General features: G+C 45.2%; 1 protein-coding gene across 3 annotated transcripts in view; it reads left to right on the top strand.

The window, feature by feature from the left end:
- Positions 1–23,821, top strand: part of ALDH3A2 (aldehyde dehydrogenase 3 family member A2) — a 31,932-nt gene that overhangs the window by 1,629 nt on the left and 6,482 nt on the right. For 2 of the 3 annotated variants that reach the window (XM_039362238.1, XM_039362240.1), the window contains exons 2-10: positions 6,919–7,093; positions 9,458–9,689; positions 12,495–12,580; positions 13,324–13,532; positions 15,199–15,316; positions 17,085–17,226; positions 18,641–18,807; positions 22,235–22,334; positions 23,151–23,386. In XM_039362238.1, coding sequence (XP_039218172.1) covers positions 6,919–7,093; positions 9,458–9,689; positions 12,495–12,580; positions 13,324–13,532; positions 15,199–15,316; positions 17,085–17,226; positions 18,641–18,807; positions 22,235–22,334; positions 23,151–23,386 — 1,465 coding nt within the window. Of the gene's footprint in view, positions 1–4,897; positions 5,179–6,918; positions 7,094–9,457; positions 9,690–12,494; positions 12,581–13,323; positions 13,533–15,198; positions 15,317–17,084; positions 17,227–18,640; positions 18,808–22,234; positions 22,335–23,150; positions 23,387–23,821 lie in introns of those variants that run through there. The other variant, XM_039362239.1, reaches the window with a different exon arrangement.

Raw genomic sequence — 23,821 nt, 5'->3', positions numbered from 1 at the left:
TTGGTTGTCTTCCTGCAGATGTTTCATGCCCCAACTAGGTAACATCATCAATACTACGAGGGAGGTGAGTTTCTTAGAAATTCTTCGAAACCAGCTGAGCTTCAGGTTTCACCAAGCAAAATTTATGACCAATTCTATATAGCTTCGGGGAATTAACCGAATCAACCCAACCTACTGAGGCCTCTTCAAAGGAAGAATATGCGCAACGAATCCTAAAAAAGAAATAATAATCAAGGCCAGTTGCCGCATTGTGACCCTCTTAAAAGTCTCAATAGACTTTTGAGGTGTCACAACGTTGCAGTTGCTCCTGATTTTTTTTTTCATTCTTATGGAATTTTTGTGCTGGGAACTTTTAGCAGAAATAAAAAAAGGAACTTTTTTTTCTCTCTTTTGTTTGAGCCATTGCAACACCAGGATCTTTGAAAGGTCCTAACGCAATAAGCAAGCTTTTTTTTTCACTTTTCCACCCAAAAGGCTTCATTTCACCCTAGAGAAATCTTTACAGGGATACAGAGGGACACTTGGGAGATATTTTAACACCCCCCAAATGGAACCTCATATTTTGAAGCTCCCATTCCCCGCTAGTCACTAGTTTGCACTGCCAGGGCACTTTTCCTTTTAGCCTACAATTAACCTGCTTCTTCTCCTCTACAAGCCAATTAGTCCTTGTCCACTTCTGTTTTTCTGCATTATTTTTCGTGGCTCCATAAAAGCAAGTCCCAGAGATATCTTGACGTGTACTGATGGCATAAAAGATTTATTTTGAAAGGAGATAACCAGCTGCAATACATTTAATTATTGCCTTGTGAGTCGATGGCCTTGGACGCTTGTGTAATACTTAGGACTGGCCTCGTGCAAATGAAGTGCACAATTATTTCTTCCATCTGTTGCAATTTCTCGTCCAGCCTGTTCAACAGAACCCTCATTTTGGGTTCAAATCCAGCCTGAAAGACCTCAGACAATTTGCTGAATCTTAATAAAGCAGGTAAGGAAGACTTTTCTTGTAGGAAAAAAAAAAAGGAAGAATCTACATAGAATATTGTAGTTCCCCAACCCATCCCCTCCTATCTCCTTTGTTCTTCTCCAACCCAATTGCAAAATGGGACATTTTGCAGAAGCCGGAGATCTTAACAGAATGGGAGTTGCAATGGACTAGGACAGTAGTGGCGAACCTATGGCATGGGTGCCAGAGGCGGCACTCAGAGCCCTCTCTGTGGGCACGTGCGCTGTCGCCCCAGTCCTAGGCCTTCAGCTGGGTTTTATAAAACCTTTTCGCTTTAGACCTCCGCTGCTGTGTGCAAAAAAAAAAAGGTTCAATCAATCAGTCAATTTCAACTTCTGGTGGGAAAAAAAAAAGATCTTGCAAAGTTGGAATTGATTGATTGAACTTTTTAGTCCCACCCAGTCTGCCATTGCCACTGCACTCGGTCTCTAAAAGGTTCGCCATCACTGGACTAGGATTTACTGCTTGAGCAGGGGAAGGTTGGATTTGAAGACCTCAAGGTCCCTTTCCAACCCTATGATTCTGTATGACTTTTGAAATTAGGCTGAAGGTTGCCGCAGCTCAGCTCTGCTGCAAAAGGTTTGTTCTTGCTAGGAACTTTCTCTAAAACAAAAACAACAACAAAAAAACCCTTGAGGACTAGCTACCTGATCATTTGCTTCCGCTTTGTCAGCAAGCACCATTATATCACCTCCAACCTGCTCCAGGCTGCCGTAGGGTTGAATTTGCAACTTGCAAAACGTGCTTGGCTAGCTGGGACTTAATCTCTTTGACTGCACCCAGTGGTATCTCAGAAATACTGTATTGAGGCGATCACAATGTAGTTTACAGGTGGTCCTCACCTTACGACCACAACTGAGCCCAACATTTGTGTTGTTCAGTGAGAAAATTTGTTAAGGGAGTTTCCTCTGCCTTACGAACTTTCTCGCCACGTGTGTTAAAGGAATCGCTGCAGTTCTTAAATTAGTCACATGGTTGTTAAGGCACTCTGGCTTCCCCATGGATTTGGCTTGCAAAAGGGGGGATCACACAACTCCGGGACACGGCAACCGTCATAAATGGGAGTCAATTGTGAAGTGTCCGAATGTCAATCACGTGATCACGGGGATGCTGCAACGGTCCTTAAGAAAAGAACAACAAAGATGATCAGGGGACCGGAGGCTAAAACATATAAGGAATGGATGCTGGAATTCGGTATGTCTAGTTTAATGAAGAGAAGGACGAGGGGGGACATGATAGCAGTGTTCCAGTATCTCAGGGGCTATCCCAAAGAAGAGGGAGTCAAGCTATTCTCCAAAGCGCCTGAAGGCAGGATAAGAAGCAATGGATGGAAACTAACCAAAGGGAGAAGCAACCTAGAACTAAGGAGAAATTTCCTCTCAGTGAGAACAATTAATCAGTGGAACAACCTGCCTCCAGAAGCAGTGAATGTTCCAATAATGGAAGTTTTTAAGAAGAGACTGGACAGCCATTTTTCTGAAATGCTATAGCGATTCCTCCCTGAGCAGGGGGTTGGATTAGATGACCTCCAATGTCCCTTCCAACATTATTATTATCATTATCATTATTATCTTTTATTCATTAAACATGAACCTCAAATCAATTGAACATTCAAATTGTTTGGTGCTGCTGGTTGACGCGGGTTGCTACCAGCATCCTAGGTGTCAACCAGGTATTTCCTTAAAATATAAGATGTTCCAAGTAGCGCAGTTTTTTGTAGCATTGCTGGAAGCCACAGTTTGCGGGAAAGCCACAGTTTCTTGATATATTTTGCAAAGCTTTTGGACAATAGTTCCCAGTGCCCTGATGACAATAGGTGTCACTATTACACATTTCATCCATAATCGCGCAGTTTCGATGGCCAGGTCCTGATATTTTGTAATTTTTTCCAGTTCTTTTTCTTCGACTCTGGCATCTCCTGGTACAGCGATATCAATCAGCTGTACGCTTTGGTTCTCTACAACTGCGATATCTGGTGTGTTGTGTTCCAAATGGCAATCTATATTATTATTATTATTATTATTATTTGTGAAAAAGGGTTGTAAGTCACTTTTTTCAGTCATGTTGTAACTTGAACGCTCACTAAATGAACTGTTGTAAGTCGAGGACTGGCTGTAGTGCTAACTGGCACGGTCCTGAGTGGCAGACTGATATATTTAGAGTGGAGTGACGAAGCCAGCTAGTAATTCAGTGGGTGAAAATATCTTCCTTTTCGTAACTGTGAGGCTTTGTTCATTTCCTCTGAGTAGGACAGTGAGTGGCTTTCTGTAAATTCTCTCTGGTGTGGGAATTTTTAGATTTCCTGGCCTCCCCTCCCCACCAGGGGAGCCCTCCAGATGAGGCAAATAATTACCAGCAGTCCTTGACTTAGGACCCCAGTTGAGCCCCAAATTTCCCCACTGAAGTTAGTTTTGTCTCATTTTACGACCTTTCTGCCCGTGGTTGTTAAGCGAATCACTGCGGTTATGAAGTTACTCACACGGTTGTTAAGTGAATCTGGCTCCCCCCCTTGGCTTTTGGTGTACAGGTCGTCCTTGACTTACGACGTCAACTGAGTCCAAAATTTCTGTTGCTAAGCGAGACAGTTAGCGGGGTTCTGCCCTATGGACGTTGCTTGTCAGAATGTTGCAAAAGGGGATCACATGACTCCAGGACACGGCCACTGTCATGAGTCAGTTGCCAAGTGTCTGAATTTTGATCCCGTGAGCAGAGTGAAGCTGCAGCTAAGTGTGAGAAAGGGTCACATGTTACTTCAAATGGTCACTAAGCGAATGATTGTAAGTCAAGGACTGCCTATATAGGCTCTTCCCAACTTGGGCCCTCAGCTGTTTTCACCCCTCCCGAGATATTCTATTCTATTCTATTCTATTCTGAATTCTATTCTATTCTCTTTGATTCCATATTCTATTCTATTCTATTCCATATTCTATTCCATATTCTACTCTATTCTATTCTATTCCTATTCTATTCTAAATTCTATTCTGAATTCTATTCTATTCTATTCTATTCTATTCTATTGATTCCATATTCTATTCTATTCTATTTCTATTCTATTCTATTCTATTCTATTCTATTCCATATTCTATTCCATATTCTATTCCATATTCTACTCTATTCTATTCTATTCCTATTCTATTCTAAAATTCTGAATTCTATTCTATTCTATTCTATTCTCTTTGATTCCATATTCTATTCTATTCTATTTTATTCTATTCTATTTTATTCTATTCTATTCTTATTCCATATTCTATTCCATATTCTATTCCATATTCTACTCTATTCTATTCTATTCTATTCCTATTCTATTCTAAATTCTATTCTGAATTCTATTCTATTCTCTTTGATTCCATATTCTATTCCATATTCTATTCTATTCTATTCCATATTCTATTCTGTTCCTATTCTATTCTATTCTATTCCTATTCTATTCTATTCTATTCTAAATTCTATTCTGAATTCTATTCTGAATTCTATTCTATTCTATTCTCTTTGATTCCATATTCTATTCCATATTCTATTCTATTCTATTCCTATTCTATTCTATTCTGAATTCTATTCTGAATTCTATTCTGAATTCTATTCTATTCTCTTTGATTCCATATTCTATTCTATTCTATTCTATTTTACAACGTTAAAGAGACTTCAACTCCCAGAATTCCTCAGCCATCCAGCCAGCCTCCTTTCTTGTACATGCGGACGATCTGCAAAAGGCGCCCACAGTACCGCAGATCACCGCTAACGGCAGCAGAGAGCAGGTTTCTGGTCTCCGTTGGGCGCCTTATTAGGCTGTCTCGCGAGACCTCTCCAGAGACCCGCGGGAGGACAAGAAACGCAAGCGCCTGGACGGGGCACGGCTTTGCCTAGACCGGAAGAGAGCCTGCCAGAAGTCGGGCACGGGGCCGGAAGGCGGAAGGGCCAATCGGATTGCCTGGCGGAGAGCCACGCGTAGGAGTGGCGCATCGCTGAACGCGGGCGGGAGTTGAAAGACGTGGGGATGGTTGTTGCAAAGTATAAAGGTTGGGTCTGAGGACGGTGCTGGAGGCTGTTAGTTCCTAGCAAGGCAGGCGGAAGTTCAACAGGTGCAGAGCCTCCAAACTCTTGGTTGGGTCTGCCGCTGGGGGTCAGGCAGCTGTCCCCGTTGAGTGCCTACCTGCTGCGTCCCGGATTCTGCAGAGGTAAGGCGAAAGTTGGGCGGGGAGGATCGCCCTGTGGAATTCCTGCCTAATTTGGGACTGGGGGGTAGGGGGAAAGTTCTTGCTTAAACTTCTGCCAGGGCTTAAAAAACACAGCTGGTCCTGTTGAATTTCTGCCTGCTGAAAAAGAGAAGATGCCTTAGCAAAGCTGCTTTCTCCTGGCGAATGTCTGCCTGCTTTGCTCCAAAAAAAAAAAAAGAGAGAGAGAGAGATGGAGCTGCCTGTAATTTCTGCCCAACAAGCAAGAATTTGGCTGGAAAAAACAGGATTTCAGGATTGGCAGGACAGGAGGGATTGAGGGGGCGGGGGTGTGTGTGTGTGCGGAGCAGCGATGGGTAAAAAGGGGTCAATTTTTAGGGGGTCACATGGCTGTGAAAGTTGCATCGTAAGAAAGGCTGAGCGCCAAAGAATGGAGGCCTTTGAACTCTGGTGCTGGAGAAGACTCCTGCGAGTCCCCTGGACTGCAAGGCGATCCAACCGGTCAGTCCTAGAGGAGATCAACCCCGACTGCTCTTTAGAAGGCCAGATCCTGAAGTTGAAACTCAAATACTTCGGCCACCTAATGAGAAGGAAGGACTCACTGGAGAAGAGCCTAATGCTGGGAAAGATTGAGGGCAATAGAAGAAGGGGACGACAGAGAATGAGATGGCTGGATGGAGTCACTGAAGCAGTAGGTGTGAATTTAAATGGACTCCAGAAGATGGTAGAGGACAGGAAGACCTGGAGGAATATTGTCCATGGGGTCGCGACGGGTCGGACACGACTTCGCAATTAACAACAACAACATTGTGCAGGTTTAAGTGCAAAAAGGGGGCAAGTTCTTCTTGCAGAGGCAGGAATTCATCAGGGGAAGAGGCTGTTTCTCTCGCTTCTGGAAGTTTGGCTCTGTTTCGAAATTCCCTGGGTAACATCATCAGTGCTAGAAGAGAGAGAGGTTTGTGGAATGGAGGAGGAGGAGAAAGAGGAAGAAGACTATGGATTCCTTGGTGCCCTTTGAGGTTGTTTTCTTGCAAACCTTTCATGACCCAACTAGGGAATATCATCAGTGCTACAAGGGACAATTGGAGAGAAGGAGAGTAGTGAAGGGAAGGAGGAAGAGAAAGAGCAGGAAAAGAAGGGGGGCTGTGGGGTCCTTGGTGTTCCCTGAGTTTGATTGTTTTCTTGCAGATGGTTCATGACCCAACTAGGGAATGTCATGAATGCCAGAAGGGACTGGGGTTAGTGGGAGGAGGAGGAGGAAGAGGAGGAGGAGGACTGTGGGGGTCCTTGGTGTTCTCTGAGCTTAGGGGTTTCCTTGAAGACATTTCATGACCCAACTAGGGAACATCATCAGTGTTAGAAGGGAGGAGGAGGAGGAGGAGAAACAAAAAGAAAGAGGAAGAGGCAGACTGGGGGGGTCCATGGTGCTCTCTGAACTGCGTAGTTTCCTTGCAGACGGTTCATGACCCAACTAGGTTATGTCATCTGTGGTAGAAGGGAAGGGGGGAGGAGGAGAAGGAGGAGAAGAAGACAAGAGGAAGAAGAAGAGGAGGAGGAGGAGGAGGAGGAGGAACAGAAGAAGAAAGAGGAGGAGGCAGACTGTGGGGGTCCTTGGTGCTCTCTGAGCTGAGTGGTTTCTTGCAGACGTTTCCTTACCAAACTAGCTAACATCATCAGCGCTATCTCGCATTGGACCTTATTGAGAATTAGTTATCCTGACTGACTTTTTCTCTCTTCTCGCAGCTTCCAAGGAGCAATGGAGAAGTTAAAGCAAACGGTGGAGCAGGCCCGGGTGGCCTTCAACACGGGCAAGACCCGCCCGTTGGCTTTCCGGATGCAGCAGCTGAAGGCCTTAAAGAAGATGGTGCAGGAGAAAGAGAAAGAATTCTCCGCAGCCCTCAAGGCGGATCTCAACAAGGTTTGTGCCGTAGCGTTTCGGCTGAGTTGACGGTGGCATGGAGAACGCCTGGGAGGGAGAGGATTCCCAAGTAGCTGTTTGGTTGTCTGAATGCAGTCGACCTGGGATTTTCTCTGGCTGGTGTGGGGTGAGGACCTACTTCAACCAGGGCCAGGGTGGTCTTGCTTGAAGAGTGAGAAGATAATGTTTTTCTATGGTAAAGGGGTTAGTTGTTGAGCCGAGGTGGCGCAGCAGTTAGAGTGCAGTACTGCAGGCCACTTTAGCTGACTGTGTTCAGCAGGTCAGCGGTTCAAATCTCACCGGCTCAAGGTTGATTCAGCCTTCCATCCTTTCGGAGTAGGTAAAATGAGGACCCAGATTGTTGGGGGCAATGTAAATATATATATATATACATTGCTTACTGGTGTACACCGCTTAGAGAGTGCTTGCACTTAAAGCGGTATATAAGTCTCATAAATAAATAAATAAATAAATAAATAAATAAAGAGATTCAAGAGTTCTCCTCCTGGAAGGGTTTCAGGAAAACTGGATGGGAGGGGGCCTGGGGAGATCGAAGTGGGGGCTGTTGCTCTCTCCTGGGGAGGCGGTAAGGTTTTATGCCGAAAAGGAAGAAAATATGCGGTACAGTTCGTACCCCAGGAAATCAGGAAAGTGTGAGAAAAAAACTCAAGATTTTCCCACCCTCCTTCTCCTTCATACATGGAGGAAATATACAGTCGTGGTCCAAATTGTGGAAACCTTTTGGGAAAAGTGTACAGTAGAAAAGCCACCTTTGGTTAAGTTTCCACCCATTTTTCTTCTCATTTCTTTATAACTGTAGCCTTGTTCGCTTAATAATACTATTTTACATTGCTTTCTGGGCGACCAGTCAACTCTTTGCCCCATGACTTTCATTTTATTCCGTTTTACAAGCTCACTCAAGGAAAGAACACAAAAAAACCCAACCAACTTGCTAGCCGTCACACAACACACTGACAAATGTCCTCCTCTCGGCTTCAATGCAGGACATCCATCAACGAATCCTACTGTGATCTGATTGGCTCATGGCCAAAACAAGAGGACACCCAATTGGCTCTCTAAACACTCACACTCATTGGCTACAATCAGGTGAAGGAAAGCTACCTTCACCTGATTGTAGGAGAAACTTCCTGACAGTGGGAACAATTAATCAGTGGAACTCCTTGCCTCCAGAAGCAGTAAATGCTCCAACACTGGAAGTTTTTAAGAAAAGACTGGACAGCCATTTGTCCGAAATGGTGTAGATTTTCCTGCCTGAGTAGGGGGTTGGACTAGATGACCTCCAAGGTCCCTTCCAACTTTATTATTATTATCAATCATCGCACAGTCAGCCAGATGTTCAGACTGGATTTGGCATTTTGTCTACCTATCGAGTCCTTACCCAGGACCTGGGATAGGCAGATGTGGATGTTTGATGGTATTACAGGTATCGTCGCAGGATGGAAGCAGTTCCTAATAAGGCCGCCTGTTGCAATTGACTAATAGCAAATTTGTCAATGCCAATGGTGTTCAAGTGGTATTATTATTATTATTATTATTATTATTATTATTATTATTATTATTATTATTACCTGAGATCAACCTAAGCAAGGTGTGCTTCCTTTTTCTGGTTATTTGGTTTTAACTTTTCACAGAACACAGTACAGATAATTGAACAAACTATGTTGCATTACATTCTTGATTAAATTATCTTTCCATTGATATATAATTTTATGGTACTACTCCAAAAAAAAAAAAAAAAAAGCGGTGTTATTAGCCATCAAACCTCAAAAATACACTTTTCCCAAAAGCTTTTCCACAATTTTGGACACTACTATGGGAGTTTTAAACAAAAGCTCTTACTCTTCGTTTATTAAATTTATTTGGTACCCATCTCGCTGCCGGGGGCCGAACCTTGCCTGTCTTTATTTATTTTCCTTTATTTATTCAACGATGTTCTATCGCAGTGGTTCTCAACCTTTTTAATGCCGCGACCCCCCAACCGGTCGTAAGTCGAGGACTGCTCAACCGGTCGTAAGTCGAGGACTACTCAACTGGTGCAGCACCGTTTGCAGAATGGGACTTTTGGCCGGCTCGGCAGGGCAGAGACAGCCTGGACGATTCCTATTGGCTTTTGAAAGCCAATAGAATTAGACTCTATTCAAGAGAGTCTCTTCTATTGGCTTTCAAAAGCCGATAGAATAAAAGGGAGTAGCACAGCCAAGGAAAAGGGGGGAAAAAATGGCGGACTGCGTTGTTTGGCGACCCCCGTGAAATGGCCGTTCGACCCCAAATGGGGTGCCAACCCACAGGTTGAGAACCGCTGCCCTATCGCCTCTTAACTGACACATCGGCGACTCTTTACAGAGTGAATACAACAGCTTCAGCTATGAGTTTCTGATCGTGCTGGGAGAGATCGACTTGATGATGGACAAGCTTCCCGACTGGGCGAGCCCACAGGCCGTGGAGAAGACCATCCTCACGCTGAGCGACAAGACCTACATCCATCGTGAGCCCTTCGGTCTGGTCCTGCTCATCGGGGCGTGGAACTACCCCTTCGCCTTGATCATGCACCCTCTGATAGCCGCCATTGCTGCAGGTGCGTGGTTTACTCACTGGTTTGATTTCTGGGGTTTTTTTTTAATGCCCTACAGCAGGGGTCTCCAACCCCCCATCCGTGGACCAGTAGCGGGCCACGGCATGCCAGCAACCAGTCCGTATAAACAAGGAAAGCCCCATCCGCGGGATGCAGGCAGCACACAAAACCGCACACTCTCCATGTCAACGCTGCAAATATTGTATATTCTTGCTTTTGACAATATGCAGAATTGTCTGGTAAATATGGGGCTAATAAAGAGCAGAAGGGGCGTTGGGGGTAAAGCCCAGGGAAAGAAAGAGGAAGAAAACCTTTGACCTTCACATTAATTGGATAGTGTGAGCTATGAGGGCTAATTTAGGGAGGGAACATGCTGATAATTTAACTGCTCAGAGGAAGAGAACTTAGATCCTAGCATCCCTCCGTTGTGCCTGTGCCAAGACATTTTGTAACAATAAAAGAACTTCCAGGCATTGATTTTCCTAAAAGTCTTTTATTGTTACAAAATGTCGGCACAGGCACAACGGAGGGATGCTAGGATCTAAGTTCTCTTCCTCTGAGCAGTTAAATTATCAGCATGTTCCCTCCCTAAATTAGCCCTCATATGTAATAATAATAGTAGTAAAGTTGGAAGGGACCTTGGAGGTCATCTAGTCCAACCCCCTGCTCAGGCAGGAAACCCTACACCATTTCGGACAAATGGCTGTCCAGTCTCTTCTTAAAAACGTCCAGTGTTGGAGCATTTACCGCTTCTGGAGGCAGGCTGTTCCACTGGTTAATTGTTCTCACTATCAGGAAGTTTCTGCTTAGTTCTAGGTTGCTTCTCTCCTTGATGAGTTTCCACCCGTTGCTTCTTGTCCTGCCTTCAGGCACTTTGGAGAACAGCTTGACTCCCTCTTCTTTGGGGCAGCCCCTGAGATATTGGAATACTGCTATCATGTCCCCCCTTGTCCTTCTCTTCGTTAAACTAGACATACCCAATTCTAGCAACCTGGTGCCCAAAAGGTCAGGGACCTCTGCCCTACAGGTTCTCTTTGAATGTTTTATCACAGAGGTCCCCAATCTATGTGTCGCGGCCCACTACTGGGCCGTGGCCTCTTGGCCACCGGGCCACGTGAGTAGCTGGGCAGTGCACCCTCCCTGGTGCCACTGTTGCCGCAAGTGTTGTGCAGGTGGTGGCAGTGGCGCTAGTATCGTGTGGGCAGCAGTGTTGCCACAAAACGTGCACGAGAGGCAGCAGCGCCACGAGTGGCAGGTGAGCGGCAGCGCGCCACATACGGGTAGCGGCATTGCCACGAACCTTGTGTGGGCGGTGCAGCACCGCAAGAGGCAGGTGGGCCGCAGTATGATCCTTGCACAGGGGGGTGCGAGCCTTGTGCTGGGGTGGGATCGCTGCGGGCTGCGGCGCAATCCTTGCGCGGGGACGGCGGCACAAGCTTCGCGCCAGGGTAGCATTGCTGCGGGCCGTGGCACGATCCTCGCGTGGCCGTGGCAGTGTGAGCCTCCTGGTGGGGTGGCATCGCTGCGGGCCGTGGCTTGCACAGGGCAGTGGCACAAACCTCGCATGGGAGCGGTGGCATGAACTTTGTGCCAGGGGTGGCATTGCTGCGGGCCGTGGCGTGAGCCTTGCACTGGTGGTAGCATTGCCACCAGCCTGGCAGCAGCGGCACCACAAGCCTCACACAGGCACGGCCATCACTCTCGCGCACATGCTTGCAGTCCCGTTTGTGCACATGCTTGCAGCCCGTTTGTACGGGTGCATGCGTGTATCGCCACATTCACGTTTGCACATGTGCATGTAAAGCACCTGCCCCTCCCTGTCCCACCAGGCTGCCAATCTGAAAAGTTTGGTGAGCCCTGTTTTATCAGATTGAAAGTCATAGCAAGCGAGGAAAAAGCGATGGGGAGGGATGAGGAAAAATGCAGCAAGAACACAACAGATGTGTTGTGCAACCAGCTTGCCCGGGAGAGTGTCGGATAATCTACCATGGGTTAAATAATATATATATCCATCCAAGGAAATAGGTGCTTGGCACACACAGATAGTCCTCAACTTATGACCGCAATGGACGTTTATGTTGCTAAGTGAAACATTGGCTAAGTGAGTTTGCCCCATTTTACGACTTTGGGACACTGCGGCTGTCATAAATGTGAGTCCGTTGCCCAGTGTCCGAATTTTGATCACGTGACTACAGGGCTGCTGCAACGGTCCGAAATGGTGTAGGGTTTCCTGCCTGAGCAGGGGGTTGGACTAGATGACCTCCAAGATCCCTTCCAACTTTACTACTATTACTATTACTAAGTGTGAAAAATGGTCGTAAGTCACTTTTCAAAGTGCTGTGGTAACTTTGAATGGTCACTAAATGAACTGTCGTAAGTCGGGGACTACCTATATCATAAGACGTAGCAAAAGTAGCCATCAGATCCGTAAAATAACATTCGTTTCCATTAATTGATAAAAGACAGAATAAATGCAGGTAGCCCTTGGCTTACAACTGGGAGCTTAGCAACAATTCGAAGTGGTGACGGACCACCAAAAAAGCTACTTACAACTCTGATGAGTGGACGGGGAACGCAACTCGCTTAACATCTCCGCGATCCGCTTAACGACCGTGGGGGGATTCACTTTACAACCGTGGCAAAGAAGGGCGTAAAATGGTCTCCCTTGCTTCTCAGGGGAAAACCTGGCCCCAGATGTGGCGATAAGTTAAAGATTACCTGTCATTCGTGTTCTGGAGGGCGGGGTTGGACTAGATGACCTCCAGAGGACCTTTTAAATTCCCCAGCTTGAATCTGCGTGTCTTTCAGGCAATGCTGTGGTGATCAAGCCGTCGGAGGTCAGTGAAAACACAGCCAAGATGTTTGAAAAGCTGCTCCCTCAATACATTGACAAGGTCAGTGTGAACAACCATTGTTGTGTGACTTTGCGTTAAGTTTGCCAATAGCCCAGGACTTGTGTGTTTTTGAGGGTGTGGGTGTGTTTCCCTCCAAACAGGATAGAAAGGCAAAAGAATTGCTGAATAAAGACAGTGGGAGGGACTCTAGCTTTACAAAAAAAACGCAACTATAGGTCATCCTGGACTTACAGCCATTCGTTTAATGACTGAAGTTACAAAAAAATGACTTAAGATCGTTTTTCACGCTTAACGACTGTCGCAGCATCCCCGTGGTCACGTGATCAAAATTTGGACGCTTGGCAACTGGCGTGTACTTAGGACGGTTGCAGCGTCCCCGGGGAGGGTCACACAATACCCTTTTGCGACCTTCTGACAAGCAAAGTCAATGGGAGGGGAGTCCGATTCACTTAACGACTGTGTTTCTAACTTAACAACTGCAGTGATTCCCTTTTTAACAATGGCGGCGAGAAAGGTCGTAAAACGGAGCAAAACTCCCTTAACGACTGCCCCATTTAGCGGTGGAAATTTTGGCATCCATTGTGCCAAGCAGCTGACGTTTGACCACGTAGCCAAGGGGGAATGCCGCAACAGTTGTAAATGTGAAAAACAGGCCTAAGTCGCTTTTTCCAGTTCTGTGTTGTAACTTCAAAACGGTCGCTAAATGAACTGTTGGAAGCCGAAGACGACTTGGCGATCAATACATTGATTTTCATTGGCGCTTATCCCCTGTCCTCCCCCAGGACTTGTATCCGGTTGTCAACGGGGGAGTGCCGGAAACAACGGAACTGCTGAAGCAAAGATATGATCACATCTTCTATACCGGCAACAGCGTTGTGGGCAAAATTGTCATGGAAGCTGCCTCCAAGCATCTCACCCCCGTCACTCTTGAGCTGGGAGGGAAGAGCCCCTGTTACATCGATGAGGGCTGCAATCTTGAGGTGGCTTGCAGGTGAGGTGCCAGGATTTTGGATTTGGTATTAACTAATTTGAGTTGAGTTTGGTTGGGTTGAGTTTGGTTGGTTGCGTTGGGTTGCATTGGATTGATTGGGTTGGGTTGCATTGGGTTAGGTTGAGTTGGGTTGAATTGAATTGGGTTGCATTGGGTTAGGTTGGGTTGGGTTGAGTTACATTGGGTTAGGTTGGGTTGGGTTGGGTTGCATTGCATTAGGTTCGGTTGGGTTGGGTTGGGTTGGGTTGCATTGGATTAGGTTCAGTTGGGTTGGGTTGAGTTGAGTTGGGTTGCATTGTGTTAGGTTGGGTTGGGTTGAGTTAAGTTGGGTTGTATTGGATTAGGTTGGGTTGGGTTGAGTTGCATTGGGTTAGGTTAGGTCGGCTTGCATTGGGTTGAGTTGAGTTGGGTTGCCTTGGGTTAGGGTTGGTTGGGTTGATTGGGTTGGGTTGAGTTGGGTTGCATTGAATTAGGTTGGGTTGGGTTGGGTTGCATTGGGTTAGGTTGAGTTGGGTTGGGTTAGATTGAGTTGGGTTGGGCTAGATTGGGTTGCATTGACTTAAATTGGGTTGGGTTGTATTGGGTTGGGTTGCATTAGGTTGGGTTGAGTTGAATTGAGTTGGGTTGAGTTGGATTGGGCTGGGTTGAATTGAGTTGGGTTGGGTTGAGTTGGTTGCGTGTCAACAATCCAACTAGTGAACCCAAGAAAAAGAATCATGAAGTCAATTAAGTCCCAGCAGGCAAAACTTAATTGGGTACAGCATCTCAGAACTGAAGAAGTGAAACCAGCTTTGAGTTTTCTCACACAAAAACTTGCTTAGTTAAAAGATAGGTTCCTATGCCCCCACCCACTGGATTTTCACATTGTCCAGTCGTACCATTACTTTTTGTTATGGGAACAGTCCATTTCTCCATCACCTATGGCAACAACCTTGGCTGGTGCAGGCTTTCATGGTCCATGAACGGCTTCTTGGTGTTCCATTGCGTTCCCTCCCCCTTTTGTTTAGCAAGATGATGAAGTTAGCAGGCGTCATAGCAATTCAATTCAATCTTGACAATTCAATTCAATCTTGGATTGGGTTGGGTTGGGTTGTGCCGAGTTGGATTGGAATTATAGAATAACAGAATTGGAAGCGATCTTGGAGGTCATTTAGTCCAATACCCTGCTCAAGCAGGAGACCCTATACCAGAGGTCTCCCAACCTTTTGCACACCAGAGACCAGTTCTGTAGAGAAAGGTTTTTCCATGGACTGGAGGCCACGCCCCCTGGTCACATGATCACCTTTGGGGCATTTGCAGCGTCCCGCAGTCACATGACTACGATTTTAATTTTTAATATTTTTTTGCCCAATTTTTTTTTTTGCATTTCCTTCCATTTTCCAGTAAAAAAAAAAAAAACAGCCATTGCAGGCAATTGATTCATTTAATGACCGCAGCATTTGCTTAGCGAACGCTTCCAAAAAAAAGAAGTTGTAAAATTGGGTCGGTCTCGTGGTGACCCATTTCACGACAAGCATTGACTTTGGAGCGTAATCCCAGTTACAGTTGTAAGTTGAAGACCACCTTTAATGTGGATGCCTGTCCTCAGCATGGGGTTGGGCTGGATGACCTCTAGAGCCCCTTCCTGCTGTAATATTCTGTTGTTGTTTTTTTTAAATTCCTTTAGGCGGATTGCCTGGGGGAAGTACATGAATTGTGGCCAGACCTGCATCGCTCCGGATTATATCCTATGCAATCCATCCATTCAGAAGACCGTCGTGGAGGCCCTTAAAAAGAACATTAAGGTGAGAACTAGGCCGGGGGTCTTCTGTGTCGTGGTAAAGGCCACTCCCGTTGGGGGCAAGACAGGGTCGTGAGGGCATCACGGCTTGGCATTGGAAGCCTCCGGGCGAATGAATGTTGAGAAACGTAGCTTGCTCCTTGAGCAAAACTCCAGAGAACACCTATTTGGTCTGCTGGGATGAGCGGCAGAGCAACTTCCATTGCAAGTAGCAGCACAAATATTTGGGAGGAGAATAAAATGGAAATTGCTTAGTTTTGCACTGAAGGCTCAGCAAAAGCCTCCCGGTGGATGCAACTGCAGGGGAAGGGTGTAATCCACACCCTCACAAGCCTTCGAGGTAGGCCAGGCCACGAGACAAAGCCCACGGGGATTCCAGGATGAAGGAACAGAATTTTAATACAGTAAATACAGGTGTTTCTTTCTTCCCTTTTATACTGAAGAAAATCAGGCTGGAATAATCTGTCCCCTTCTTTCCTTTCCTTTCCCTTCCCTTCCCTTTCCTTCCTCCCTCCCTTCCTTCCTATTTTTTCCTTCTTCCTTCCTTCCTTCCCTCCTTCATTTCTTCCCTTCCTCTTTTTTTCCTTCCTTCCTTCCTATTGTTTTCTTTCTCCTTCTTATTGTTACTTTTCTCTTTCCTTCCTATTCTTACCTTTCTCTTTCCTTCCTTCTCTCCTCCCTCCCTCCCTCCCTTCCTTCCTTCCTTCCTTCCTATTTTTTTCTTCTTCCTTCCTTCATTTCTTCCCTTCCTCCCTCTTCTTTTCCTTCCTTCCATCCTTCCTTCCTATTGTTTCCTTTCTCTTTCCTTCCTTCCCTCCCTCCGTCCTTCCTTCCTTCCTTCCTGTTCTCCTTTCTTCCTATTCTTACCTTTCTCCTTCCTTCCTTCTTTTCCTCCCTCCCTCCTTCCTTCCTTTTCTCCTTCCTTCCTATTCTTACCTTTCTCCTTCCTTCCTTCCTTCCTTCCTTCCTTCCTTCCTTCCTTCCTTCCTTCCCTTACTCCTCTTCTTTTCCCTTTCATCCTTCCTTCCTTCCTATTGTTTCCTTTCTCTTTCCTTCCTATTCTTACCTTTCTCCTTCCTTCCTTTCCTTCTTTCCTTCCTTCCTGTTGTTCTCCTTCCTTTCTATTCTTACCTTTCTCGTTCCTTCCTTCCTTCCTTCCTCCTTCCTTCATTTCTTCCCTTCCTCCCTTTTCTTTTCCTTCCTTCCTTCCATCCTTCCTTCCTTCCTGTTGTTTCCTTTCTCTTTCCTTCCTATTCTTACCTTTCTCCTTCCTTTCCTTCCTTTCCTTCCTTCCTTCCTTCCTTCCTTCCTTCCTGTTGTTCTCCTTCCTTTCTATTCTTACCTTTCTCGTTCTTTCCTTCCTCCTTCCTTCATTTCTTCCCTTCCTCCCTTTTCTTTTCCTTCCTTCCATCCTTCCTTCCTTCCTGTTGTTTCCTTTCTCTTTCCTATTCTTACCTTTCTCCTTCCTTCCTTCCTTCCTTCCTTCCTTCCTTCCTTCCTTCCTTCCTTCCTTCCTTTTCTCCTTCCTTCCTATTCTTACCTTTCTCCTTCCTTCCTTCCTTCCTTCCTTCCTTCCTTCCTTCCTTCCTCCCTCCCTCCCTCCCTCCCTCCCTCCCTCATAAGAATCAGGTACAACTCACTTAACTGTCTCTCTTAGTGATGGAAGTTCCTGTCTCTATTGTGGTCGTAAGTTGAGGACTCTCTGTAAAGCCCAGGCCAGTCCTGATTCTTTAGTCCTAGAGAGCAACCCGTTGGTCTTGATTCCCTCGCAGGAATTTTATGGCGAGAACATCAAAGATTCCCCGGACTACGAGCGGATTGTGAACAAGCGGCATTTCAAGCGGCTGATGGGCCTGTTGGAAGGGCAGAAGGTGGCCTTCGGGGGAGAAAGTGACGAGTCTGCCTGCTTCATAGGTGAGCCCCAAAACAAATCATGCGCCCCAAAGATCTCCCCCTGGAGAAAACACGACGGTCCCTCAATTTATTGAACACCTTTGATATATTGCGTAGGGATGGTATCAACTAAGTCTCCTGCCTTGAGCGTGGGGGGGTGTTGGACTAGAAGACCTCTGAGGTCCCTTTCAGCTCTTTATTCTAAGAAATTGGGGGCATCCAAAAATTGGAGGTTGACCTAAGTGTAAAAAATAAACAGGTCACGTCAAAGTTTAATGGGTTCACTTCTTAAAAAAACAATCCTCATCTATCTTTTCCTTCACCCCTCCCTCCCTCCACTTTTCTTTCTTTCTCTCTCTCCTTCCTTCCTTCATTTTTTTCCCTTCCTCTGTTTTTTCTTTCTTTCTTCCTTCCTTCCTTCCTTCCTTTATTTTTTCCCTTCCTCCTTCTTTTTTCTTTTCTTTCTTTTGTTCTTTCTTTTTCTTTCCTTCCATCCTTCATTTTTTCTCTTCCTCTTTCTTTCTTTCCTTTCTTCCTTCCCTTCCTCTTTCTTTCTTTCTTTCTTTCTTTCTTTCTTTCTTTCTTTCTTTCTTTCTCTTTCTTTCTTTCTTTCCTTGCTTCCTTCCTTCTTTCCTTCCCTTCCTCTTTTTTCTTTTCTTTTCTTTCTTTTGTTCTTTCTTTTTCTTTCCTTCCATCCTTCATTTTTCCCTTCCTCTTTCTTTCTTTCTTTCCTTCCTTCCTTCCTTCCTTCCCTTCCTCTTTTTTCTTTTCTTTTCTTTCTTTTGTTCTTTCTTTTTCTTTCCTTCCATCCTTCATTTTTCCCTTCCTCTTTCTTTCTTTCTTTCCTTCCTTCCTTCCTTCCTTCCTTCCTTCCTTCCTTCCTTCCCTTCCTCTTTTTTCTTTTCTTTTCTTTCTTTCTTTTGTTCTTTCTTTTTCTTTCCTTCCATCCTTCATTTTTCCCTTCCTCTTTCTTTCTTTCTTTCTTTCCTTCCTTCCTTTCCTTCCTTCCCTTCCTCTTTTTTCTTTTTGTTCTTTCTTTCTTTTATTCTTTCTTTCTTTTTCTTTCCTTCCATCCTTCATTTTTTCCCTTTCTCTTTCTTTCTTTCTTTCCTTCCTTCCTTCCTTCCTTCCTTCCTTCCTTTCCTTCCTCTTTTTTCTTTTCGTTCTTTCTTTTGTTCTTTCTTTCCTTCCTTCTCTCTCTCTCTCTCTCTCTCTCTCTCTCTCTCTCTCTCTCTTTCTCTCTCTCTCCCCCCTTTCTTCCTTTCCTTCTTTCATTTGTCTTTTAGTTTCTGTAAAAGTCTCAATAAATATAAATACAGATATATTAAAAACAGACCCGCTTTGTTTCACCCAACGCTAGGGCTGGCCCTGGCCCTGCAACCGCAGCCAAGAACCGGGGCTGTTTTCACGGCCTTCCCCCTTCGTCTCTTTCTAGCTCCTACAATCCTCACGGACGTCAATCCGGAAGCCCGAATCATGCAGGAAGAGATTTTCGGTCCGCTCCTGCCCATTGTGGCAGTGAAGGGAGTAGAAGAAGCCATCCAGTTCATCAACCAGCGGGAGAAGCCCCTGGCCCTCTACGTCTTCTCCAGCAACAACAAGGTAGGCTTTGCCTTCCCACGTTCAAGGCGGGCTCCGGGTCCTGGCTAACCGATTCAGAAGCCCTTAAATTGAGGTACCTGGAGTGATCACCTCCTCCTGATATAAAACTTGACTTTTTATTAAGAAGTATAGTTCCTTTCTTCCTTCCTCCCTTCCTTCCTTCCTTCCTTCCTTCCTTCCTTCCTTCTCATTCCCATCTCCTTTCTTTCTTCCCCTTCCTTCTTTCTTTCTTTCTTTCTTTCCTTCCTTCCTTCCTTCCTTCCTTCCTTCTCATTCCCATCTCCTTTCTTTCTTCCCCTTCCTTCTTTCTTTCCTTCCTTCCTTCCTTCCTTCCTTCTCATTCCCATCTCCTTTCTTTCTTCCCCTTCCTTCTTTCTTTCTTTCTTTCTTTCCTTCCTTCCTTCCTTCCTTCCTTCCTTCCTTCCTTCCTTCCTTCCTTCCTTCTCATTCCCATCTCCTTTCTTTCTTCCCCTTCCTTCTTTCTTTCTTTCTTTCCTTCCTTCCTCCTTCCTTCCTTCTCATTCCCATTCCTTTCTTTCTTCCCTTCTTTCTTTCCTTCCTTCCTTCCTTCCTTCCTTCCTTCCTTCTCATTCCCATCTCCTTTCTTTCTTCCCCTTCCTTCTTTCTTTCCTTCCTTCCTTCCTTCCTTCCTTCCTTCCTTCCTTCCTTCCTTCCTTCCTTCCTTCCTTCTTTCCTTCTCATTCCCATCTCCTTTCTTTCTTCCCCTTCCTTCTTTCTTTCCTTCCTTCCTTCCTTCTCATTCCCATCTCCTTTCTTTCTTCTTCTTCTTTCTTTCTTTCTTTCTTTCTTTCTTTCTTTCTTTCTTTCTTTCTTTCTTTCTTTCTTTCTTTCTTTCCTTTCTCGTCTTTCTTTCTTTCTCCAATTTATATAACAACAACAACAATAATAATAATAAAGTTGGAAGGGACCTTGGAGGTCATCTAGTCCAACCCCCTGCTCAGGCAGGAAACCCTACACCATTTCGGACAAATGGCTGTCCAGTCTCTTCTTAAAAACTTCCAGTGTTGGAGCATTCACAGCTTCTGGAGGCAGGTTGTTCCCCTGGTTAATTGTCCTCACTGTCAGGAAGTTTCTTCTTAGTTCCAGGTTGCTTCTCTCCTTGATTAGTTTCCACCCGTTGCTTCTTGTCCGGCCTTCAGGGGTTTTGGAGAAGAGCTTGTCTCCCTCTTCTTTGGGGCAGCCCCTGAGATATTGGAAGACTGCTATCATGTCCCCCCTCGTCCTTCTCATCATTAAACTGGACACGCCCAATTCCAGCAACTGTTCCTTATATGTTTTAGCCTCCAACCCCCTGATCATCTTTGTTGCTCTTCTCTGTACTCTTTCTAGAGTCCCAACCTCTTTTTTACATCGTGGTGACCAAAACTGGATGCCGTATTCCAAGTGTGGCCTTACCAAGGCCTTGTAAAGTGGTATTAATACTTCACGATATATAGGGAGTCCTCACTTAACAACCACATCTGGAAGGCCTGGGTAGCCGTTGTTAAGCAAAGGGATCACATAAGTGTCTCAGAACCAAAAAATTTATAACCAATAACTTCCTGACAGTTAGAACAATTAACCCGTGGAACAACCTTCCTCCAGAAGCTGTGAATGCTCCAACCCTGGAAGTATTTAAGAAGAGACTGGACAGCCATTTTTCTGAAATGGTATAGGGTTTCCTGCCTGAGCAGGGAGTTGGACTAGATGACCTCCAAGGTCCCTTCCAACTTTACTATTATTATTATTATTATAATATTCCAGGCCCAGCTCTTGCTGTAATTCCAGGACTACCAGTAGTCTTTTTCAGCACCAGTTTTTTCTCCAGGTGTTAATTGAATGTTTTGTTATGTTTTGTTATGTTATGTTTATTTATTTTATTTTATTTTATTTTATATTGTTTTATTTTTTTATTTTTTATGTTATTATTTTATTTTATCTTATTTTATTGTATTGTATTATTTTTATTTTACCTTATTTTATTTTATTATTTTTTATTTTATCTTATTTTATTTTATTATTTATTTATTTATTTATTATTTTATTTTTTTGTTGACCTATAGCCATTCATTTAGTGACCCATTCAAAATTACAACAGAACTGAAAAAAGCAATTTAGGACCGTTTTTTACATGACTGTTACGGCATTCTCCATGGTCACAGGATCAAAATTCAGGCATTGTATTATTAAAGAGATGATTTAATATGGTGGGAAATAGACAACTTTTAGGAAATAGAACAAGATTACACTCAAATAGATAACATTTGTATTTTGGATATTAGATTTTGTTATGAATTGAGACAAAGAGAAATCTTGGTTACCCAAAGCCTGAAAATTATAAATATCAAAGGTTAAATTGGAAGACTGACGAGAAACTAAAACTTGGGCAAAAATTAATAACAGGAGACGGATGGTTTATGAAGATTGGATGTAATTAAGATACGTATAAGCTAAAAGTTTGTTGATAAATGTAATAATGATATCTTCATTGAGTTAATATAATTAGAAATGTACTAGTTTGAATACGAGACGTAAACGTTAAGGGGAAAAAGAGAAGAAATATCTGATGTTGTAACCTGAGATTTGCACTAAAGATTTTGTTATCGAACTATTGATTAACCCAGTCACCACGCTGCTTTTTAAATACTTAAATGTAAAACTGGAAAATTAATAAAATGTTATACATATATAAAAAAAATCAGACACCTGGCAACTTGTTCGTATTTACGACGGTCACAGCATCCCGGGAGGGGTGACGTAATCCCCTTTTGTGACCGTGTGGCAAACAAAGTCAATGAGGAAGCCAGATTTGCTTAACGACCGTGTCACTAACTTAACAACTGCAGTGATTCACTTAACAACTGTGGCAGGAAAGGTCGTAAAATGGGGCAAAGCTCACCAAACAACGGCCTCAGCCACAAAAAAAATGGGACTCCACTGTGGTGTACAGGTAGTCCTCAACTTAAGACCACAGTACAGCCCCAAATTTCTGTTGCTAAGTGAGACACTTCAGTGAGTTTCACCCCGCTTTACGACCTTTCCTGTCACCATTGTTAAGTGAAACCCTGCGGTGGTTAAGTTAGGAACACGGTCGTTAAGTGAATCCGGCTCTCCTCCTTGACTTTGCTTGTCAGAAAGTCGCAAAAGGGGAATCACGTGATCCCGGGACGCTGCGACCGTCGTAAATGCGAACCAGTTGCCAAGCACCCTAATTTTGATCACGTGACTGCAACGGTCGTAAGTGTGAAAAACGCGCATCAGTCCCTTTTTTCAGTGCCGTTGTAACTTTGAATGGTCACCAAATCAACAGTTGTAAGTCGGGGACCGTCTATATTCTCTCCTACTCGTTAATCCGTCCTAAGTACGAGTCGCCATCGGTTTTTCATCCAACGGCCTTTGCTTTGATCTCCTCCCTTTTGTCTCCCAGGTCATTGATAAAATGATTGCTGAAACCTCGAGTGGCGGAGTTACCGCCAACGATGTCCTTATGCACTTCTCCATTCCTGGTTTACCTTTTGGAGGCGTTGGTGAGTCTCAGATTAGACCCAAAGTCACCCACCTGGCTTTCATGGCTAAGGCGGGACTAGAACTCACCGCCTCCTGGTGATTGGCCCAAAGTCACCCAGCTGGGTTTCATTCCTAAGGCGGGACTAGAACTCACCGTCTCCTGGTATTTGAGCCAAAGTCACCCAGCTGGCTTTCATGGCTAAGGCGGGACTAGTATTCACCGCCTTCTGGTGATTGGGCCAAAGTCGCCCAGCTGGCTTTCATGCCTAAAGCGGGACTAGAACTCACCGTCTCCTGGTGTTTAAGCCAAAGTCACCCAGCTGGCTTTCATGGCTAAGGCGGGACTAGAACTCACCGCCTCGTGGTGATTGGGCCAAAGTCGCCCAGCTGACTTTCATGCCTAAGGCGGGACTAGAACTTACCGTCTCCTGGTGATTGGCCCAAAGTCACCCAGCTGGCTTTCATGGCTAAGGCGGGACTAGAACTCACTGTCTCCTGGTGATTGGCCCAAAGTCACCCAGCTGGCTTTCATGGCTAAGGCGGGACTAGAACTCACTGTCTCCTGGTGATTGGACCAAAGTCACCCAGCTGACTTTCATGCCTAAGGCGGGACTAGAACTTACCGTCTCCTGGTGATTGGCCCAAAGTCACCCAGCTGACTTTCATGCCTAAGGTGGGACTAGAACTCACTGCCTCCTTGTGATTGGCCCAAAGTCGCCCAGCTGGCTTTCATGTCTAAGGGGAGACTAGAACTCACCGTCTCCTGGTTTTTGCAGTGTTCTCTCCAGGTTGGCCCAGCTACGACCCCCTCCCTTGAAATCTTCTCTTCCCCACAGGTAACAGCGGCATGGGCGCCTACCATGGCCATTTCAGCTTCGACACCTTCTCCCATCGGCGCGCCTGCCTCATCCGGACGTTCAAGATGGAAGCTGCCAACAGTATTCGGTACCCCCCGAACAGCCAGAAGAAGGTGGATTGGGCTAAATTCTTCATCCTGAAGAAGTTCAGCATGTGGAAGTTTGGCCTGGTCGCCCTGGCGCTGCTGGGGATTGTGGCCGCTATTGTGATCAAGGTGAGCCCTGGCCAGGATGCTTTTGCACAGGCTGGTCTGTCGGGATGTCAGCCCTCCGAGGTAGGCCGAATCAAGAAATAGAGCCCGCCCCACAATGCTTCCAGAAATGCTATAGGTCAGGGGTGGGGAACCTTGGCTATTTTATGGCTTGTGGACTTCAACTCCCAGAATTCCTGAGCCAGCCATGCTGGCTCAGGAATTCTGGGAGTTGAAATCCACAAGCCATAAAACAGCCATAATTCCCCATGCTGGCTGGGGAATTCTGGGAGTTGAAGTCCACAAGCCATAAAAGAGCCATAATTCCCCATGCTGGCTCAGGAATTCTGGGAGTTGAAGTCCACAAGTCATAAAATGGCCATAGTTCCCCATGCTGGTTCAGGAACTCTGGGAGTTGACGTCCACAAGTCATAAAAGAGCCATAGTTCCCTCATGCTG

The sequence above is a fragment of the Crotalus tigris genome, unplaced genomic scaffold (assembly GCF_016545835.1).
Source record: "Crotalus tigris isolate CLP2741 ecotype Arizona unplaced genomic scaffold, ASM1654583v1 scf7180000019405.536791, whole genome shotgun sequence".
Taxonomy (NCBI): Eukaryota; Metazoa; Chordata; class Lepidosauria; order Squamata; family Viperidae; genus Crotalus; species Crotalus tigris.
The sequence above is the reverse complement of the archived record's forward strand: the minus strand, read 5'-3'. Positions and strand labels throughout refer to the sequence as shown.